The sequence below is a fragment of the Echinops telfairi genome, unplaced genomic scaffold, assembly GCF_000313985.2.
Source record: "Echinops telfairi isolate 266 unplaced genomic scaffold, ASM31398v2 ScPeMD7_12;HRSCAF=54, whole genome shotgun sequence".
NCBI lineage: Eukaryota > Metazoa > Chordata > Mammalia > Afrosoricida > Tenrecidae > Echinops > Echinops telfairi.
Window position 1 is genome coordinate 2342075 of NW_022103909.1, and position 21443 is coordinate 2363517.

General features: G+C 47.4%; 1 protein-coding gene across 3 annotated transcripts in view; it reads left to right on the forward strand.

Annotated features, from left to right (window-relative positions):
- The first annotated feature begins 1357 nt into the window (after window positions 1-1357).
- SLC11A2 (solute carrier family 11 member 2) overlaps window positions 1358-21443 on the forward strand; it is a 45128-nt gene continuing 25042 nt past the window's right edge. The window contains exons 1-5 of one of the 3 annotated variants that reach the window (XM_045287252.1): window positions 1358-1579; window positions 18202-18267; window positions 19564-19712; window positions 20232-20357; window positions 20691-20810. In XM_045287252.1, coding sequence (XP_045143187.1) covers window positions 1390-1579; window positions 18202-18267; window positions 19564-19712; window positions 20232-20357; window positions 20691-20810 — 651 coding nt within the window. In that variant the 5' untranslated portion in view covers window positions 1358-1389. Of the gene's footprint in view, window positions 1580-2813; window positions 2862-3489; window positions 3519-18201; window positions 18268-19563; window positions 19713-20231; window positions 20358-20690; window positions 20811-21443 lie in introns of those variants that run through there. The other 2 variants (XM_004711379.4, XM_045287253.1) reach the window with 2 other exon arrangements.

A 21443-nucleotide genomic window follows, 5' to 3' on the forward strand; every position in this document is an offset into this window, starting at 1 on the left:
ACCTCATGTTTCAGAGTAAACTGTGCTCCGTAGGGTTTGCAATGGTTGACTTCTTAGCACCGTGGATGGAACCGTGGTGGCATAGTGGTTATGTATTGGGCTGCATCTATAGGGTCAGCAGTTCGTAACCACTAGCCACTCTGTAGGAAAAAGATGGGGCTTTCTACTCCTGGAAACGCAGAGGGACAGTTCTATCCTCTCCTAAAGGGTCACTCTGAGTCGGCGTCGACTCGATGGCAAGGAATTTGGTGTTTTTGATTTGGTGGGTGAACTGGAGGCGCCAAGGTCGGCAGTTTAAGCCACTCCCAGGGAGAAAGATGAGGATATCTACTCCAACTCTGTCCTATAGGGCTGATAGGAATCGGAATAGACTCTATGGTGAGCATTCCAGGTGATATAGTTGGTTATGAGCTGGGCTACTAACCACTAGGTCAGCAGTTCGAGACCACTTGCTCCTCAGGAGAAAGGTGAAGCTTTATGCTCCATTAGTTCAAGTCCCAAAGTTGAGCTTGCCAGATTTACAGTTTCAGAAACCCACAGGGGTAGTTCTACTCCATCCTACAGAGTGGTTACAAGTCGGAATGTATTGAATAACCATGAATGCCCTAATGTGATCACGGATTGATTTTTCTTTATCATTCTAATGTAGTCACTCCTATTTCCATCATACTTATGGGCACTTGCTTCTATTGTAATAATCAGCTTTATTAAAATCTACCTGAGAGCAGCAGGACACCTCTCCTCCCAGGCAAATGCCTGTGCTTTCTAGCTCGTCCTTGCCATCTTACCCATTTCCCTGAAGCAAATTCTTTGTTTCCTAGCTTCTGGAGGAGGAATTCTGGGCTTGCTCCAAGTTTCTCTTTTGCTGTCTCAGTGCTTTTCCCCCCTCCTTCGCTCCCTCCCTCTCACTTTTTCCATCACGCACAGACAGCTGCAATTTGTGTGGCCCCGTCGTCTGCTGGAGGATCACTGATTGACTAGGGTGATGCCGGCGGCTCATTCAGATCTCAAGGGATAGCCGGGATGGCATTTTCACCCACTCTTTAAGGCTCCCGATAATTGCCTCAGAGCTGCACGTAGGAATGTATGTGGAAAATTCATGTGGACTGACATGCTTGGGGTTAATTGGTTTCGGCTGGAGTCTCTGGAGAGCAGAGTCCTAGTGCACAAGCAACGCAGGGACAAGTGCCTGACCTGCGAGGGGCGTGGCCTCTGGAAGGACGGGAATTCCTCAGGCCTTCACACGCCCACCTCCGGCTCCAGCCGAATGGGGCCGTGATGAAATCTTGGAACAAAAGTATCCGAACTCAATTAATTGTTGATTAATATCCATCGTGACAGCTATATAATGCGTCCCCTTTCATGGCGGGTCAAAGATGAAATTTGATTATGCTTTGGAGGGTGTGGCTTGCCTCTTCAAATTCCTTACACTGCCGGTTCGGTTGCGGCATTACCAGGAGCAACCTCAAAGTGCCCTCACTTAGCCAAGGGAGGCCTCGGCGCTGGGAAGGATCAAACAAGTGCTGCACCATGAGGAAGAAGACGCTTCAGATGGACGAAGCCCCACACTGTGAGCTAAGTAAGTAGCCGGCAAGCAGGGGACAGCCCCGGGAGGTTGCCAGGGTGGGCCGATCTCGAAGGACGGCGACCACGGGCTCCTGTCCTTCTATCTTCTCGTTTCACCAGACCTGCCCAAAGGAAAGGTTCTCGCCTTCCGGAAACTCCACGGATACCTTGTGGAATGACTCGGTACTAACCTGTGCTTTCTGTTTTCTTCCCTCTCCAGGAGGAACTATATGGAAACCAGCCTGCAATAGGAAGCTGTGTTGGCAGGCCCTTTTCTTTTTAAAATCTGTGCATCGGTTACGGAGTCGGTTCCGTTGTCTGTTACTTGGATCGCTCTCTTTTTTCCAGCTCATTTTTCTTTCCTTTTACCTTGGCCTCTTTCACTAACGAACGCCATGTCCTCCTAGCAGTTGCCGTGGAGAAGGAAGGGGACAATGTTTTAGGCTTTTCACTCTAAACTTGCACTTGCTTAGATAAGCTCCGACGAGGGGGAGGGAGCCCTGTGCCAGCGCTTTTGGCAGCGCTGAAGGACACTGTAGAAATGATGTCCTGCTGGTTTTAGCAGACCATTTATTCCTTCCCTCGCCAGCACCACCGGTCTGTCCATTTTGGGGCCACAGGCCCCGGCTTGTGAGGCGGCGGCTCGGATTGCTTTGGGCGGGGGCTGGTTCGGGGAAGCAGCTAGCCGGCTGGGTGGTCCGGAGGAGAACAATAGACTCCCAGAGACAACTGTCCTACCGGAGACTAGTAGGACAGCCGAGGCGGTCCAACTGGCTGTGCCAGCTGGCGTTTCGAGGTGCCTCCCAGGTGTGGGGCGCCCGTGGTGGCGCAGTCGATAGTAGGATGTGGCTCTTCTGGGGGCGAGAGAAACTTTCTGGTCAGGCGGCTTTACTTCCTAAAGTGGACCGTGTGGCCCTCGTCGATCGCTAGAGCAGAATGCGAGTCCGCGGCGCACGACAGTCGAGACGAACCTGTCCCCGGGCTGCCTAAGGGACCGGGCCTCTCACATCCCAGAGCCGTGTGGGGTTTCCCCGCGTGGAGCCCAGGCGCCCGAGGCCGCGCCCTCCCGGGCCGCGCTGGCCCCGCCCCCAGCCTGACGCAAGGTGGGCGGAGCCCGGATCCTAGCCCGCGGCTCGCCACGCGCGCCGGGCGCTGCGAGGAGTCCCACCAATAGGGTGCGCCGCTGCGGCTTCGTTGGCCAATCGCGCGAGAGTAGCGAGCTGGCAGCCTTGGAGCTGGCTCCAGGGAATGGAGCCGCTGGAGCGGGGGCAGCTTGGCCGGTGGTAGCGGAGCCGGTAAGACGAGGGACCGGCGGGGTCAAGGGTCACGCAGGCGCGCCTCGAGAGCTTGGTCGGCGGGAAGGGTCGCCTCGAAGGGCCAGTCTGGGGTCGGGGCCGGGCTCGCGAGGCGCGTGCGGGGCTGCGAGAGACAGTGTCGGCAAGGGAGGGCCTGAGGCGCCCGGCGCGGGTCTCAAGTCCCGGACGGCGTGGCATTGTCCCCAGGAAGCCCGCGAGGCGGGCGCCGGGAGTGGGGGAGTGGCGGGAAAGGCGCGCCGCGCCGCGCCAGGTATCCCAGGAGGCCTCCAACTAACCTGCTGCGGCTCCCGCACCCGACGTCTCGCCGGGACCCGGGACCCATGACCCAGGGTGCGCTGACCGATTGCCGTGCCGCCTCGGCGGCCGGGCACAGGGCAAGGTCCCTCGCGGCCGCTTTCTTCTGGGCAGAGGTCAGGGGCCGGCCCGCCGGCTCCCCGCGGGGCCCGGACCTCTCCCCGGTGCGGCACCAGAAAGTTCATTTTTAGGATAGCCCACGTCCTCGGCCGATGCAGGCCGCTTCGTGCAGCCCCGAGGGCCCCCGTGGCTTCCAGGCTGCAGGAGGAAGGGTGGATTGCAGGGCACTCCGTGGAGCCGCTCCAGCTGTTTGGTTTCTTCAAAGCTTTCGCTCACTCCTTGGTACTTGGCCCTCTGGATTCCATCTCACTTCTGTTTTTACCCCAAGTCTCTCTGGAGCCCGGGTGTTCTAGTGGGCTTCGAATCGGACTCTCAGCCACGAGGTCACAGGGTTCGAACTCATCAGCCTCTGTGTGGAAGACTCTGCACCCCGGAAGACTCACAGTCTGGGACACCCACACGTTAGTGCTAGGTCGCCGTAGAGAAAGAACCGCTCTGAGTCGGGGTGGCATGGAGTTGGGTTGTGGGGTTTCCTTCTGCCTCATACCCGATTGTTTCAAAGAGCACCATGAGAAGGGTAGTTGGGAAACGCGGGTTAGAGCTACTGTACGTAAAAATGAAGATGCTCTATTCTCTCGGTGCTGGTCTGATGGTGTTAAATGCCTCTTCTCTTTTAAGTAGAAAGCAAAGGAAAAAACCATATGGAAGGAGAGGCAAGGCTTCCAAAGGAGGTTGCTGGCCATGACTTTAGAGAATGTTGGTGGAACCAGGGAAGCTGTGCTTACAGACTCCCTGTGGACCCCAAGACCCCACCAGACTCTACCCCTTTTTGTCTATGGAGATCTCTTTTAGATTCTAAAATCATTTTACTCTGGCATACTTAGAATGGGGATCGATACTATCAACAGATGTTTGGGTGATTGGAGGTAATACACAAAGTGCTCAGGACAGTTCCTGGCTTGTAGGAGTTTTTATGAATAGTGCCTGTTAGCTAGGAGCTCTGGTGGCTTAGTGCTGTTATGTGTTAAGCTGGTAGTTTGAAATCACCAGCCGAAAGATGGGACTTTCGACTCCCGTAAATAATCATAGTCTCAGAAAGTCAGTTCCCTGAGTTGGCATCAACGCGATGGCAGTGAGTTTAGTGTTTTGGTTTGGGCTTATTAGTTGCCTTGCCGTCATTTCCAACTCGCGGTGACCTGAATGTGTCACGAAACACAATGTTCTCTCCCTGTAGGGCATTGTATATTTGAGCCCACTGCGTCAACCCGCCTTATTGAAGGCTTCCCTAGTAGAGGGTGAGCTTTAAGTGATGTTCTTGTCTAGTGATTGACAGGTGTGCCTACTTACCTCTTCAAAATGAGGAAAGTAAGGACTTCTGAGCTTATGGCTTACTCTTGCTCAGAATAGGCATGCACTTGTAGTCAGAGATCCCTTCGGCCTTTGTCTCCCAGCTGCCTCATCATCTTTGATTTGAGAGTGTAATGTGACTAGAAGCTTTCTGCTGAGCATTTATCACTAAACAAGGGAAACATATGGTGGTCCTGGTGGTGTAACGGTTATGTGTTGGACTGCCAACCAGAAGGTTAGCAGTTTGAAACCACCAGCTGCTCTGAGGGAGGAAGATGAGGCTTTCTACTCCCCTGAAGAGTTAGTTTTGGAAACCCACAGGGCGGTCCTACCCTGACCTGTAGGGTCACTTTAAGTTGGACTGGACAGCAGTGGATTTTTTTTGAGTTTTATTGTGGTAGTAGTGCCGGGAACTTCTTTGGCTGAGTTAATATTTCATTCACAACTTTGGCTGGAGCACCATTTGTTTTGGACTGGGTACCTCGATTACGGCATACCTGGTTTCTCGTGTTCTGGGAATGGCTATGGGACTCAGAAGGGGAATTTCTGAGGTAGCTTGACAGCACTTCTTTGTAATGAATGAGGAAGCTTCCTATGAGTCTAATGATATTTTCTTTTTTTATTAAAAAATCACTTTATTGAAGGCACTTACAGTTCTTATTCCATACAGCAATTGTTTCAGGCATATTTGTACATAGGTTGCCATTACCATTTTCTAAACATTTTCTATTTAAGCCCTTGGTATCAGCTCTAAAAAATTTTTCCCTCCCACCCCCTCTCTCACCCTCATGACCCCTTGGTAATTTATAAATTATTATTGTTTTCATGTCTCCCTTCACCCATGTTTCTGTTGTTCATCCCCCTGGGGGGCAGATTATGCGTCAATCATTGGGATCCATTCCCCCTTCCTCCCCTCCTCCCTCTACCTTCTCCCTCCCCTCCTGGTATTGCTACTCCCAATTCTGTTCCTGAGGGATTTATCTGACCTGGATATTCCTTGTGTCGTGAGCTTGTACCTGTACCAGTGTACATGCTCCAGTCTAGCCAGAACTGAAAGCCAGGACTGGAGTCATGAGATGGGGGTGAGGAACCCTCAAAGCGCCAGAGGAATATTGTGTTTCATCGGTGCTATACTACGCCCTGGTTGACTCATCCCTTCCCTGTGACCCTTCTTTGAGGGGATATCCTGTACAGATGGATTTTGGGTCTCTGCTCCAACCCCCTCATTCTCAACAATATGTTTGTTTTGGCTCTTCTGATGTCTGATACCTGATTCCGTTGACTCCTCATGATCACCGAGGGTTGTGTGCTTCTTTCATGTGGGATTGTTGCTTCCCTGCTAGATGACTGCTTGTTTAGCTTCAAGCCTTTAAGACCTCAGATGCTATATCTTTTAAAACTGGGGACCATCAGCTTTCTTCACCACATTTGCTTAGCACCCATTATATCTTCAGCGATCGTGTCGGGTGGGTGAGTATCACAGAATGCCAGGTTGTTAGAACAAAGTGTTCTTTCGTTGAGGGAGGACTTGAGCAGAGGCCCAAAGTCTGTCCACTTCCTCAACATGCTGCCATATAAATATATGTATCTAGACTAATACCTCTATTTGTATGAATTAATATATCTACAAAAGTGCACACCTATGTTTATACCTGTATCCATAGCTTGGCTTCCCTAGATCCTTCCTCTGTTTCCTTTTACCTTCCTCCTGTCCCGCCATCACGCTTACCCTTCTGCCTCTTAGCAATTCCTCTCAGCTAGATTACTGTTGCTCCGACACCCCCAGGATCTCTACATCCCCCTCTTTGTTGCTTTTAATTCCCTAGTTGTTCCCCTGTCTGTGGCGTTGTTTGCTCACTGCTCCTTTCTCCCAACTCCTCCTCCCCCAGGTCCCTCCGGAACTGGCACTGTCAGTCCCATTGCTTTCTCCTTGGGCTTGCTCCCCATGCCTGTTTTATAGTGGTAGGCAAACAACAAGAACAACAGAGACAAAACAAAAGGAAAGCAAGATTGAATAAAAAGAGAAACACTCCCCACCCCCCGCAAAAAAAGAAAGAAACTAGCAAACATATACATAATTCCAGGTCTACCCACTGACCTTAATGACTGTCTCCCCACCAGTGGTGGTGGGGGGGGTGTTCCGGGAACTCCTAACCCGAAGTCTGCTTTGGGGGCTCCTCAGGCGCTTTGTTCCCATTGCTGGTCTGTTATGTTCCCTTCTTGGTTCGCCCCACTGTGGGGGTGGTCAGACTGGACACACGTCCTGCCACGTGTCCCCAGTATTGGCCTCTGAAGCTTTATGCTCCAGCGAGAGGACATCGTGTCTCAAGCTGTTGTCAGTCCTACAGTCCTTTCCTTGTCTCTGCAGCTTCGGGCAGGTGCGTCCTCCTCAGGGCTTGGTGAGCCAGTATGGGTTCTGGTCCCTCGCTGTCTCTTTTACCTTCTTAGTTTGCTTCTGTACGGACATGGTAGGTCGGCTCCTCTCCCCAACCTGCAGGTTTAGTGTTCTCCTTTGTAGCACCTGTTTCTAAGGGTGGGTGGGGGGTTAGTCTGGCCCTGATTGGGCTGGCCCTGTAGACCTCTGTTTTCGTGAGAGTTGCTCCATGTGGTTACGTGGGCATGCTGTGAAAGGGTCTGCACCCCTACTCCCATTTCTCTTCATTTTCTACTCTAACAACATGAGCACCGGGCAGGTCATTCTACCTGGATGCATTCTTGACTCCTCCGATCTCTGATGTTATTCTTGTGTTAGGAAATCGTCAGTGGTTCTTATAGATCTCCTGCTCTTTTTAAGTTTCTATTGTGATTTGAGTGAAGGTTGACAGCACATTGGTTTTCCCTTCAGCAGCTCATATACATTTTGCTTTCGTGACATGGAATGCTGTTCCCCACAGTGTAACAGCACTCTTCCACTTCCTCCGGGGCCTTTCCTACCCTGCCCTGCCTTCTGAGCTTTATCCCAAGGCACATACTAGCCCTGCCCTACCCCCTCACTTTTTTTTGTTGTTGTCTAATCAACCTCTTTATTTTAAAAATGGCTATCTCAATAACACTGTTAATTAAAAAAATGTCATCTTTGCTTTTAAATTATAGAGTTATAGTCATCCTACTTAAAAAGTCCTCCAACTTTAATCTTTCACAATGTTTAAAAAATCATTTTATTGGGGCTTCACACTTTTTTTCCAGCAGTTTTATTCGCAAGTAATTTATATATCATATAATTCAACAGTTCAGTCATATCATAGAGAATTGTACAATCACCCCCACATCAGTTTTAGAACACTCCCCCTCCCTCATGGTCAAATTGCCTTTAAGATGATGCATGCAAACACAGTCCGTTCTAGTGCTCCGTCCCCCACTCTTAACAATTTTAAAATTGTGAATTAAGTGTTGCACGGGCTATGCTGCCTTTGTGATTTTGTATGGTGGATTGTTCCCGGGGTGCAGACCTTCCTGGTGTTCATCCTGTGGACCTAAACGTTGAGCCATGGGAATGAGCCCTGTTCTGGGCCTCCAGGGTGACCAGTGAATGGTGACCAGTAAGCCCGCTCTATTATTATTATTAGGATTTTGGTCCATATTCTTCGCCCAGTCTGCCCAGTACCCTCTTTTGTGATCCCTTTCAGAGTGGTCAGCCGTGGAGCTTGGCTCACGGTGGTGGAGATGAGGTTCTTGTGACCCCTTAGTCATTTGTGGCTCCGTGTTGACTCAGGCAGGCATACCTTGATTTTGTGCTTTGTTTTATTGCGTTTCACAGATAGTGCATTTTTTAATAACATTGAAGGTTTGTAGCAAACATGTGTGGATCATGTCCCCTGAGAACATTTTACCAATAGCATGTGCTCACTTGATGTTTTTAACATGTTTACGTATTTTTAACTTTTTCACAATGTTATTGCACACTTAAGAGACTACATAACTTAAAAAAAATCATTTTATTGTGGACTCTTACAACTCTTATCACAATCCATACATATATCCATTTTGTTAAACACATCTGTACATATGTTGTCACCATCTTTTTCAAAACGAGGCCCTGGTATCAGCTTCTCATTTTTCCCCCTCCCTTCCCCATGCCCCCTTGATAATTTATACATTATTATAATTATTATTTTTCATGTCTTACACCGACTGCTGTCTCATTTCACCCACTTTTCTGCTGTTCATCCCTCTGGCATATATCAATCATTGTGATTGCTTCCCCCTTGCTCTCCTAGTATCGCTGCTCCCCCTATTGGGCCTGAGGTGTTTATCTGTTCTGGATTCCCTGTGTTTCAAGCTCTTATCTGTACTAGTATACATGTTCTGGTCTAGCCAGATTTGTAAAATAGAATTGGGGTCATGGTAGTGGGGGGTGGTGAGGGGAGGAAGGTTGTGTCTCATCGGTGCTATACTGCACCCTGACTGTCTCTTCTCTTCCTTGTGGCCGTTCTGACAGGGGGTGTCCAAATGACAACTGATGGGCTTTTGGTCTCCACTCTGCCCTCCCCCTCATTCCCAGGGATAGGCTTTTTGGCTGAACATAACTTTTTTTTTCTTATTAAAACATAACTTTTAGATACACTGCGAAACCTAAAAATTCTGGTGACTCACTTTTGTTAGGGTGGTCTGGGACCAAACCCACAGTATTTCCAAGGTCTGCGTGTAGTTTCTCTAGAAGGTTAGAGAGTAGTGTCCAGAATAGAACGCTTTCTTGTGAATTTTAGTGCTAAGAGCTTGACTTGGTGTTGAATCAGAGGCATTGTTAGTCCCTGCCTCTTTATCACATACGTGCACACAAACTTCAGCTGACAGAATTAGGCCCTTTCCGTGGGCTTAAAAACCTCCCCAGCTCTTTTGGAGCACTCTGGGAGATTCTAATGGCAGAATGTATTGCCTTCTAACTCTCCCCTCCCCTAGAAGACACTCGGAGTGCTGGTGGCTTTGTGGTTACTCGTTGGGCTGCGAGCTGCAAGGCCAGCAGTCCAAAGCCAGCAGCTGCTCCTTGGAGAAAGACGAGGTTTTTATTCCCATAAAGAGTTATAGTCTCGGAAACTCACGGGCCAGTTATCCCTTGTCCTGTAGGGTTGATATGAGTCAGAATAGACCCGATGGCAGTGAGTTTGACTTGGAATAGAAGCCACTACTTCAATGCTTAACCCTAATAGGAACTAATCATAAAATGAGAAACTCAGAATTATGAGAAAGATCATTACTTACCGTAGCAGTATGCTGGCCCGGTTTGGCTGAAGAAGAGGTCCAGATGTGCGTCCGCTTTGAAGTAAGGCAGTTGACTTTCCTTAGGGTGGAATGCTCGCTGTTGGCCTGCCTAGAGTGGTGGACAGTGCTTTTGTGAAACCTCTCTATTGTGTGTGCTCCAGGGGGGAAGAGAGCCACATCGCCAGAACTGAATGTTTTTGAGGCTGGTAGGAAAGACCCCAATACAAGGGAACTTCACAAAACGTGGGAAAACGGAATTAGAAGGTCGTGGATTTTTTTCACAACTTTTGAAGCCCAGTGCCCTACTGCTCTACTGTTCCGAAGTCCTCATACCGCGTCTTTCTAAAGCTCCGGCTTGAAGACAAGATGTTGGGAAAGAGCCAAGAGCATTTGAATGGGCAGAAGATGAGTCAAAAGACATAACTCTCGTCTCTCATTAGACGCTGTTCTTTTTGTAGTTTAACAAATGCTGATTGAACAACAAATGTTTATAGGGATTTATTATTTCCTGGAGATGCAAACATGGAGTTTTTCAGACATCACCGGGAATATCTTGGGTAAAATGAATTGACAAACATGTCACTTTAAAAATATATTCTAATAAAATTAGAATGAACAGGAATATATATTTGTTATCAAAACCTCTTTTACCCTTACATTAAGGTTAGAATAACTTACTTTTTATGTATAAAGACCAAAGTGCCGTAAATACATAATGATGTAGAAGTTAGGGCTCAGTTTTGTTCTGCTTGTTGCTAGTAGATCACCATCATCTTAAATGTTTTGTGCCCAATTTATCTCAGCCCTACTTGGTATACAGTCCTAGGTCATGAGTAAAGAAAGCTACCATGTAATTTAACTTTAAAATCAGATTCCCAAGAGTCTACTGAAGGCTGGAAAATCTTTTCATGTGTATTGTCTGCCTCTATGTAGCTTTTCTTGGCTTTAAGCCAACACATTCAAGAAACACGTACATAAAAAATAAGGCCAGTTTATACCTAGAGGCCAACATCTCTCATTAAAATCAGTTAGTTGAATATAATCTAATGATCAGTTTTCATATTTGGTAGAGGAAGACTGTAAAATATGAGTACAAACGTTTTCCAAGGCTAGAGGATGAATGTTGTTATATGCCTTCAAGTAGCCGTCGACGCATAGGACACCCCATGGTTTGCTAGTCTGTAAACTCCGTGGGGGCAGACCACCAGACCCTGGTGCGCTGGACTCTGTTGGAGCCACACTACCAGACTTTGGGTCAGTGGCCCAGCGCTGAACTGTTATGCCACCAGGGCCGGAAAGAAGACCGGCTCGACTGGTTTAAGTCTTACTCTGTAGGAGATGGGGTCTCTGCAGTTATTCACAGGGCATGGGTCCTGTGCCGAGCTAGATGTATCAGACTGGGGGCCAGGTTGTTTCCTTAAGGGAAAACATTGTGCTGGAAACTTCTGGTCAGTGGGAAGTTAAAGGAAGCTCACACAGCAAGAGTTGGGAGGAACAAAACTCCAACTATAGTTCTTGGAAGTAAAACTTTGATGTTAGGTGCTGTTGGACCCTACTCTTGGCTCCCGTGTGTCCAGCAGACCAGAACAAGCCCAGTCCTGCACGAGCCTCACAGTCATGTTTGAGCCCATTGTTGGCAGCCACTGTGTCAATCCAGTGACCTTGAAACTCTAGTAGCCAGGTGGGGAGCTGGTCAAACTGAGCACAGAGCAGAGAAAGACAGTGAAGAGCTGTATTTAGCAGATGCCAGACTCTAATTTTTAGATTTCTGGTTGATGTGTGATATTTTTGTCTAAAAGATCAGTTACTTCTTGACAGCCTGGCACATGTTCCCTAGCTGTTATCGCCTCTGACACCCAGCTAGCTTCATTATCAATCGTAAACCTGCGCTCACATCTTACTCCCTCTTGCTTCTTGCTTCTCAATGCTTTCCCCATCCCCCCTTTCTTTCTTTCTTTTATTAAATACTTTTATTGGGGGCTCTTACATCTCTTATCACAATCCATACATTCATCCAGTGTCAAGCACATTTGCACATATGCTGCCATCATCATTTTCAAAGCCTTCTCTTCCCACTTGAGCCCCTGATATCAGCTCCCCATTTCTTCCCCCTCCCTGCCCCACCCTCCCCACTTTTTATCTTTCAGTGGCTTGCTATGCCAGTTTATTTTTTAACCACAAAAGCTCAATTCACCTGAGAAAGCGCAAACTCTTTGAGTTGAAGTTGTAGTTCTCTGACTAACAAAAATGAAAGACTTAAAGAAAACCGTCTCCAGTTTTGAGAGTGAGTGTCTCGATGGCATAGAAAGCCAGTAAGATGAATAAATAGTCTAAGCGAGTAACTCCATGGCCACTGTGCCAGAGACAGACACAGAGAGACGGAGGCCCTGATAGGGGTAAGCACATCGTGCAACAGGAGCTCTGTTTGCACTTTATGAACTGGGCGTGTTTGTGTGGTTTTCGGCTGAAGGCATTCTAATGTTACCCACTTTGGTGGAGAGAATTAGTCTGGAAGCCCTTTTCTTAAACTAACTTGTGCCAGAGAGTCTTTTCATTTTGTTGCCTCAATTATGAAGTAGACGTAACTGGAGTTCTCAGCCTGCCTTTCTTCATTTTACCAGTTTATATCAAACTTGATTTAATAAAGGGAAAATAGAACAGGCTTATTTAGACTGATAACAAAAACAAAACCGAAAACATGACTAAAATTCCTATCCTCAAGAGTAGGACATTCACATGCTTTTCCCCCCCTGAATTGCTTCTCTCCCTCCCCACCCAGGAGGGCAGGTTGAGTTTTAGAACTACTGGAATTAGGTAGATGTCCTCGATACAAAGACTCTGAAAGTGGTGCTTCTTCAAGGACTCAGAATGAGAAAACAGAGCAAGGAAACCGTTGCTCATTATGGGGAAAAAGTGGGTAGTCATCTTCCTTATTAAAATCTAGCCCAGTTGCTGTGGAACTGACTCCTCCTTGCGGCGACTCATTTGTGGCAGTGTAGAATTATGCTCCCCAGGCGTTGTAGCTGCCCAGTCCCAGAAGTAGACTTCCAGGCCCTTCTTCCAAGAGGCGACTGGTGATTCCACCCTCCGGTCTTTGGTTAGCAGCTCAGCGTGTTAACTGCACCAGCAGGAGCCTCCAGTAAGATACTTGGGCCTCCGAGGGCAACCAGCGCTGTGTGAACCACTTGAATGTTTCCCTCGGAGTGTGTTTGTTGATGCCCACTTATCGAAAGGGTCAGAACTTGCCGTCATGAAGAAATCAAAGACCAGACAGGTGTAGATTAATAGTTGTGCTTTACCTGAGCATTGAGTACTTCCTCTGGGGATTTTACAACAATCTGAAAATCTTTACATTTTCCTTAGGACAAAGGAAGTCTTTTCATCGCAATGCTTGTTCTGCAGCGAACATGTGGATGTCACTTTGTAAAGCCTCGGTTGGTGTTTCTGGCTGTTTCCATGTGTCCCTTGTTGCCATCTGGGTCTAGGCAGGCATCCAGAGGGAGGAGTGAGTGGTGACCTTGCTAGTTGGTTTTAATACATTCTTGCTTCTCTTTGGTTAACCAATAGGAAAGTCCTTTTCCTATGACAAGGTGTTTTTTATTTTCATGAGATGGGGAAGGGGAGAAGGAATTAGACAGTGGTGGCAAAAGCATTTCTCCCTGGACCTTAGAATGACATGAATCGTGTAGAAGAAAGGTAGTTCTGAAATCAGTGAAGTGGTTTTGACTGCCTCTATTCTCTAAGGAGGTTCTTGGGTAACTCAACTGTTTGGTGCTCGTTACTGGTTGCAATCCACCCACTGGCACTGAGGAAGCAAGACCTGGCTAGCTGATTCGGTGAAGATTCCAGCCAAGAAAATCCAGTGGAGTAGTTGTACTCTGTAACGTCCAGGGTCGCCCTGGGTCAGAATCAGCTCTTTAAAGGGAGTTTTATGAAAAATCATAGCCAACTCTTGGGGACAATTTTTAAAGCAGATTTGGGCTGTTTAAGTTGACCAGTGGTTCTCAACCTTCCTGATACTGCGGCCCTTTAATACACTTCCTCACGTTGTGATGACCCCCCCCAGCCTTAAAATTATTTTCGTTGATACTTCATAACTGTTCAACCCCCAAAGGGGTTGTTCAACCCCCAAAGGGGTCTCGACCCACAGGTTGAGAACCGCTGAAATTGACTGTCCAGAATTCTTAATTCTAAGAAAATACATACTGTCTATACTTGAGTATAAGCCAATCCGAATATCAGCCGAGGCACCTTATCTTACCACAAAAACTGCATAAAAAATGTGCTGAGAAACTCAGCTTATACACGAGTATGTATGGTATGTTATTACTAATTAGATGTTCAGGATTTCCAGGGAGCAGCTCTCCTCTGGCCTACAGGGTAGCTCCGAGTTGGACTTGATTCGCTGGCAGTGACAGTGTTTCAGTTTGCTTCTTGCCCGGATCGCATCACTCTGACTCATGAGGTGGGAGGAAGTTCATCCGAAAGCCACAAAGCAGAAGCCACCTCTTCAGGGACGCCTCTCCTGATGCCCTCCTCGGGGTGGTGTGGCCCTCATCCATGGTCCCCCCAGACATATCAAAGTAAAAAATTACCCCCCTAAAAATGCGAGCTGCACATAATAAACCTGAACATCTTTCTCCCTCGGAGCAGCTGGAAGGTTTGAACCACTGACTTTTGGTTAGCAATGCATAGGCCACCACGCCACCAGAGCTTCTTTAGTCACACAAACTCGTGGTGAGTTAGGAACCTTGGTGCTGTAGTGGGTTATCAGTTGAGCTGCTAACTATGAGGTTAGTCGTTTTAAATCACCAGACATTCCTGGAGAGAGAGAGAGAGAGAGAGGGGTAGGGGTGGAGGTGGGGGTGGGGGGTGCCTAGGGGAGTGGCAGCAGGGGGCTGGGGGATGAGGCTTTCTACTCTTGTAAAGAGTTACAGCATCAAAAACACACAGGGCCACTTCTACCCAGATCTACAGGGTTGCTGTGAGTCAAAATTGACTCGATGCCAGTGAGTTTGTTTTTTCTGTTTGAGTAGTGAGTTAAAACTTATGGCAAGAAATACTTCCATGTAGACACCTGCAGGTCTTTTTCACGGAACACTCCTAAAGTGTTTGTTGAGAAGATATGTGAATCCATATAGCCTAAAGAGAAAAGAAAGAAAAGAAAAGGTAAAACTTTTACATGGTAAACTTTTTTTAAAAATTTAAATTAGTCCAAAAGGCATCCAGTACAGTCACACCCCACCACAGAGTCGGATGTAGAAGTTCATGCCCGTGGACCTTGGCGCCCTCGAGACTAGTCCTGAGCCCCCAGTACTGTGCTGTTCTCCTCTGAATGTGTGCGTTTACTGAACTGGTTCCTTCCACTGATACTTAGAGTGCTTTCAGGCTTGTGAGCTAGAAACAACGGAGTGGGAAATATTCTTGCACAAATTTCCGTGTATTATTATGAGGAATACTTTCTTAGAAGTGGAATTACTAGGTCAAATGATATGTAGACTTTTGAAATTCTGGAACGAGAATGTAATTTTACTAGCTTGTTAAGGAATGTGATCAAATAGCCATATTCCATTTAAGCATGCGTGCATTTTGCCTATAGTTGACTGCTAATTCTTACAGGAGGAAACTTTGTGGGCTTAAAAGAAGGTGTCATTTGATGGTTGTGGCTAAGCTCAAACATCAAAGCAGGTCTGAGTTGATTCTGGTTGCTGTGTCCCACACTAGATTTTTCCCTTAACATAGTTAAATGACTGAGAGGACCCAGTGGTACAGTCCTAGAGAACAAAACCCAGAACTGAACCCACTGCCGTCCAGTCGATGTGGACTCCCAGAGCGCCTAGAGGGCAGAGTCGAGTTGCCCCTGTGAGTTCCCAAGACTGTTTACGGGAGTAGACAGCCCCGTCTTTCTCCTGTGGAGCAGCTAGTGGCTTTGAACTGCCTACCTTGAGGATCTCACCCCAACGTGTAACTGCTATGCCACCAAAGCTCTTCTTCTAGGGAGCAAAGGCATCTTACTATTACACTTAACTGCCTTCTTGCATTTCCATGCAGACTGAAATACCAAGTAGCACCCAGTGAGTGTTGTAGACCGTGCAAGCAAGGGAGCTTACAGTTTACCAACAACTCGATGAGGAAATTGGACTCCAGCGTCCATTTTTCGCTTTTCCTCTCAGAATGATACTTTCTAGAAGTGTCAGAGAATTCAGACTTCTTGTACTTTATTGGTATTTGGTGTAGAAATAATCTTTACAATACTAGTAATAATACTTTTAAACACTGTCATGAAATATTTGTTTAAAATCATTTAACTCGCCTTCCCAGGAGAACGATGAGGCTCTCTACCCCTGTAAAGAGGGGCCGCTCCGGAAGCCCACAGGGCAGTTCTCCCCTGACCTACAGGGTCGCTGTTTGGGGTGAGTCACCTCCAGATTACAGCCTTGGGTAGAAATATACAGTTTCCACAGTCCCTTGCTTTTTAAGTATATTAACTTATAAAAGTCACTTCTGGATGGAAATCTTCAAATGGATTACACATTTCTGTTCCTTTTGAATAAGATATGAGGGGGCTTCAAAAAGTTTGTGGACAAATGGAATTGAAAGGTGATTCCAGGCTAACATTAGAAACACAAGTTAGTATACTTCTAGCAATCAGAATCTCAGAAGTGATTGCCCACATCCCATATATCTCAAGATTGATGTGATTTTTGAGTTTTCTGATTCCTTCAGGCCTAGATTCCCCTTTTTTGACCATAATCTCAATTTTGATTTATGACTTCTAATTTGTTAAAGGTTAGACAAAACCTGGTTTACAAATGGGCTTCAAGAAGTTGGTGGAAAAATTGAGTTAAATAGTATTCTTCATATGAGAATTATATATGAAGCAAAGATAAATAGGCCCTGGGTGAATCAGGGGGATGTGCTGTGACGGGCATGCAAGTGCCTGAGGCTCCTCTGAGTGGGCAGCATGCAAAACCCTGTTTGGGTGAGGGGTTCATGCAACTGGCTGCAAGGGAAGGATTTGGCCAGTGAAATCTGAGTGTTGGCTGGTGAGTAGCCACCTAATGCTTAGAATCTGATAGAAGAGCACGGCAGCTGTCCATTACTACTTGGTATTATTGCTAACAATAGAGACCAAAGATGATGGACTCCAGACTATCAGATGGTGGAACATTTTACACCTTAGCTGGTAGAGGAACTCTGAAAGAACCCCTTTCAGGTCTGCATTCTGTAATTCTATCAAATAGGTTTAGAATACGTAAGTAATTACCCTAAACTCCCTGCCACTGAGTCCATGCCAACTCATGGCGGCCCTGCGGGACAGAGTGGGACTGCCCTTGCGGGTTCCCGAGACTCGAACACTTGATGGGAGTAGGGAGCTTCCTCTTTCTCCCATGGTGTGACTAGTGGTTTCGAACTACTGACCCCAGTGTCTAACCACTACACCACCAGGGCTCCATCTACATCGGTAGATGGAGCATTCAAACCAGAGTGTTGCTCAGATATGAACAATAAGAGCACAAGGATGGAAAAGGGAAGTCTTAGCAGTAAAAGAGATGGGTAAGGGAAGGCTTCATGACTTATGGCACAATTCAGGTTCAAGGGGAGGGATCAGTATTACTTCATCTTCTCTCCTAAAATTGGAATCCACCGAATAGATCCCACAGTGAGCAGGTGGAGGAGAAAACCAGCCTTATTGGAAGAATGGAGAATATAGTTTTGTAGCTGCATGTGCTTGCTCTTATCCTCCCCGCACTTCCCCCAAGTTTACCTCTCAGTCCCAGGAAGACCTTCTCCCACTCCCCCCCACCCCCCTTCCCAGGGTCTGCTGCAGGGCAGAGATCCAGGTACTCCTTCAGCAGACATTTCTAGTCCCGAGAGAGCCCCAGGGCAAGGGCCGAGGATATCTATGCCTTCCACTTGTGGAGTGAGGGTTGGGGAATGAAGCCCAGCGACATCAGCTGAAACATCTGCCGGTTCAGCGTGACCCTCCTCCAACAATTTTCTGGTGTGTTGTCACCCACGCCCCCCACCCTATTGAACCATGAGTTTAAATTGTTAGATGAAAGAGCTCAATATCTGTCTTTAGTAATCCTTAATAATAGAGGAAATGAAGTCTGGGTTAGCATTTGGGGTAAATTTATACCTAGTCTGCAGGTATTTGCCTACCTCCCTGTATTACCTTTTGTTTTAATTTGATTTTGAAGTCCTGCCAACAAAAGGATGATTCAGACCTTTCCAATTTTGTAAATGTCTCTTAATTATAGCCTGACAACTACAGTTAATTTTCAAGGTTCTCTTAACATAATGCACGACTTCTTTTCCCGTGACAAGACTCCTTTAGATATACAGTGTGACAAACTGCCTGTGCTGATGTGCTTATCGTATTACTAAGCCTCACCTTTCCCTTTCTCCTTTCCAGAGTCCTATTCTAAGAGTGGGGACAGTCAGGTGCCCACCATGGGTCCTGAGCCAAAGATACTCAAAGGTAATTGACAGCTATGGTATTGTCTAATTTTTTTATGGGAAACTTGGCCTTATGTTAGTGACCAGCAGGTACTATGATTTTCCTTCTCATTGTCTATTCCAACAAAACTTGTCCCAGTAAAAGTTGCCCCTGTCTCCGCACTGCTGGGTCCAGAAGTCACCATCTGGTGATTGGGCTGTAGAGGAAAATGGCTTTACACAGGGACCTGCCTCCCTTTCTCATTTGGGTTCTCAGAGGCCAGGTTGAGATTAGCATCTGGGTTTGATTGGAGCTTTTTGAGTGTTTCCTTGAGTTCTTCCTAATTCTAAACTTCCAACTTTTCCTAGTTCTTTTCTCATTCTAAACTCTTGGAATTTATATTTCATTCCTATGATTTTCCATATCACTTCAGGGCCACTTACACCGATGTGGGCCAGCTCCCAGCAGACAAAGAGCTTTTGTTTTTCTGACTGGAGGCCACCAGGGTATTTTGGAAACACAGATTAGAGTTACTCTCTTCAAAATCATTTGGTGGTAGCAGTATACAGGGTGTAGAACCTGTTGGGAAGATCAGCCCTGCCAGCACTGAAGCATAACAGAGAGGCTGGCCTCAAGGAAACAAACACTGAGCTGGTGGAGGAGCCTCCTGTCACGAGGGCCAAGGCCCATGTGACCTGCAGCTCTTCCCTGAAGTCCTGAGTCAGAGGCAAAGGGTTCCTGATTGGTGAGTTTCCTGTAACTACAGGGGCTAGCCTCAAGTAACTGGAGCAGAGTTTTGCAACGTCTCCCTTGTTTGAGAGGCCTGATCAGGCATAGAATGGCCAAGAAGGACCCCTTGAGTAAGTCCTACCAAGCTTAGGGGGAGGGGCAGGGAAAGGAAAGAAGGGAATTGTTCCAGGAGATTACCTGGATTTTTTTTAAAGTTAAGATTTTAGGCTACCAATGGTTCTGATCTGGGAGTGCTGTGTTTTTAGTAGAAAATGAAGTGATTGTATACATTGCCCCTTCTCCCCCAAAATTGCCAATTAAGACGGGAAGTATAAAAACAGGAAAAACCCAGTGGGGGATCTAGATCCAAATCTGAACTAGAAGTGATGGGGACAGGAATACTTTACCTTGCCTTTTTAGTCTGTCTTGAATTTTCAGCCATGGAACTGTGTTACCTGTTAAAAATTTAATTTATGACAAATATGAGTGAAGATAAGCTATTGACAGTAAATTGAGCTCGAGCCATCATCTCACGTAATAAGGTGGTTTGCAGACTGAATTTTGATACTACTAAGATTGGGTTGTGAGTGCGTATTCTGTTTTTTTCAGATGATGTTTCTGGGGACCATGGGGATACTGCCAGTCTGGATGCCATCAGCCCCACCTACAGTAACTCCCCTCTTTCACAATCCACCGGGAACTCGGCCGACCCTTTCACCACCTACTTCGATGAGAAGATCGCCATTCCTGAGGAAGAGGTTGGTGAAGCGGCCTCAGAGGCGAGCACTGTTGTCCAGGAAAAGGGCCCTCTGTAGACCCCACGATCAGCAGTCTTCGATCGCATTTGACAAGAAGTCTCTAAAGGCTGATTTTAAAAAAAATTAGGTTAATTACATGTGAATAGAAGCTGTTAAGAAAAATGAAGGCCAGAAATCAAAGTTGCTAAATTGCATTTGAGAGCATCTTTGATTTTTAAAGTTTTTTTCTGTGACTGATACGCGAACTGAGTGGTTGGGGTGGGGGACTGATGTCGTTGCTCCTGTTTTCCGATGTGAGGCTGACGAACGGGGCAGGTCACTGGTTAGACTAGCGGCCAGCTTAGTGATAAGAAGTGGTGAAGGCGGAAGTGAAACTTGGCTTCACGGAACAACCAGTCCCTAAGTCCTTGTTCTTTTGAGGCTGATGCTGTTCCTCCCCACGTGATAAAACCACAGATAGGTTAGATCAGTAGTTGGGAGGTGATGCTCACGCTGGTCTTCTTGGTCTCTCTTGTTTAGTATTCTTGTTTCAGCTTTCGGAAACTATGGGCTTTCACGGGACCAGGCTTCCTTATGAGCATTGCCTATCTGGATCCAGGAAACATTGAGTCGGACTTACAGTCTGGAGCCGTGGCAGGATTTAAGGTGACTTTCTAGCCTTCTTCCCGCCCCTTTGCACACACGCGCCTCTGGCATCCCTGAACTACCTACACATGCTTGATGGAAAATAGCATCTCCTTGGAAAGCACGTTCCCACTGGTGTCTAGTTTTATTCACAGAGTTCTCCTTGAAGGAGGAAGGTGCTCCCATGTTTGCAAATGGCAAAAACCACGGCCCAGAAAAGCTCCAAGTAGCCTAACTAGTTAGAACATGGTAGAGAACTTGGGGCATTGGGTTCCCGACCTGGGCTCTCACCTGACTGTAGTGCTTCCTGGTCACATTGTCTAATGCGTGTCTTGGGGGAATTGTGTTCTCCAGTTGCTCTGGGTCCTTCTGCTGGCCACCCTGGTGGGGCTCCTGCTCCAGCGCCTTGCAGCTAGATTGGGAGTGGTCACCGGACTGCATCTCGCTGAAGTGTGTCACCGGCAGTATCCCAAGGTGAGCGACGGCCTTTCTCTGTTTGTTCATCTCCCCTGGCCCAGGAAGCCGAGAGCCTGGTGGCATGTGCTGGTCTCCCTGTAGAACGAGTCAGTAGAGGACTTGGGGGCTTGTGGCAATTCCTTATTCCCTCCTGCTCCAAGCCAGGTTTCCCCTCCTTCAAAGCCCAGCCTGCTCTCCCAGGCAAATTCTGTTGGAGAAAACATTTGCCATTCAGTCTACTTGTGGCCTCGAGCGGAGCCCAGCGCACGGTGGTTGCTCTCTCCTAGTTTTTTTGTTTGAACCTCTTTGTAGCAGCACCAGTTTGCATTATGCATCCCCCTCCCCTTTCTTGCTTAGTTTTGTCTCATCATTTTGAAAATAAGCACTGTTTTTCCCTTTTTACTCAAGCACATATGGCAGGTTCTTTGCGTTTGCTCATAGCCATTCTTCCATTTGCCCCAAGCCTGGGGGTTCCTGAGAGTCCTGGTGGTTCTGTCTGGTAAGCATTGGACTGCTAACTGCCAAGTCGGCCTTTCAAACCCACCAACCACTCTGAGGGAGAGAGATGAGGCTGACTGCTCCTGTCAGGCGCGACAGCCTTAAAAGCCCTGCCTGGGGCCGCTCAGAGTCACAGTGGATCCCATGGCAGTG